Below are 342 nucleotides of genomic sequence, written 5' to 3'. Positions count from 1 at the left end.
CGTCAGTGATGTCCAAGCCGGCGAGCCGGAAATCTATCATGTTGCGGAGTTTGCTGCGATTGTCCTGACCTGCAGAAGGGAGAGGAGAAGCTGAGCACAGACTATCTGCCCTGCTCTGTGGGGCCACTCTGGATTCGACGTCACCTCCTCGCTCTGCACCCACCACGTCATCCTTCCTCCAGCTCCCCACCACCCCAGCCTTGCCCCGCAGCAGCCTGGGCAACAGCTTACTGGGTTTGTCTGTCGGAGGCGTGAGCAAGTCCCGGATCTGGGGGTCCTTGATTCCTACTGCCCACCGAAGATCGAGGGTCCTGAGAAGGGGGCAGCTGGAGGTACTGAGAG

At 60.5% G+C, this 342-nt stretch overlaps 1 protein-coding gene across 1 annotated transcript in view; it reads right to left on the bottom strand.

Annotated features, from left to right (window-relative positions):
• The window catches only part of LOC104621451 (lysine-specific demethylase 2A-like), a gene marked incomplete at its 5' end in the record, with an annotated part of 2,859 nt that overhangs the window by 505 nt on the left and 2,012 nt on the right, over window positions 1-342 (bottom strand). Inside the window, 2 exons of the mRNA XM_010287942.1 lie at window positions 4-69; window positions 232-335. Coding sequence (XP_010286244.1) covers window positions 4-69; window positions 232-335 — 170 coding nt within the window. The remainder of the gene's footprint in view (window positions 1-3; window positions 70-231; window positions 336-342) is intronic.

Source organism: Phaethon lepturus, unplaced genomic scaffold, assembly GCF_000687285.1.
Source record: "Phaethon lepturus isolate BGI_N335 unplaced genomic scaffold, ASM68728v1 scaffold48625, whole genome shotgun sequence".
In the NCBI taxonomy this organism is placed as follows: Eukaryota; Metazoa; Chordata; class Aves; order Phaethontiformes; family Phaethontidae; genus Phaethon; species Phaethon lepturus.
Note: the sequence above shows the minus strand (reverse complement) of the source record. Positions and strands in the feature narration are given on the sequence as shown.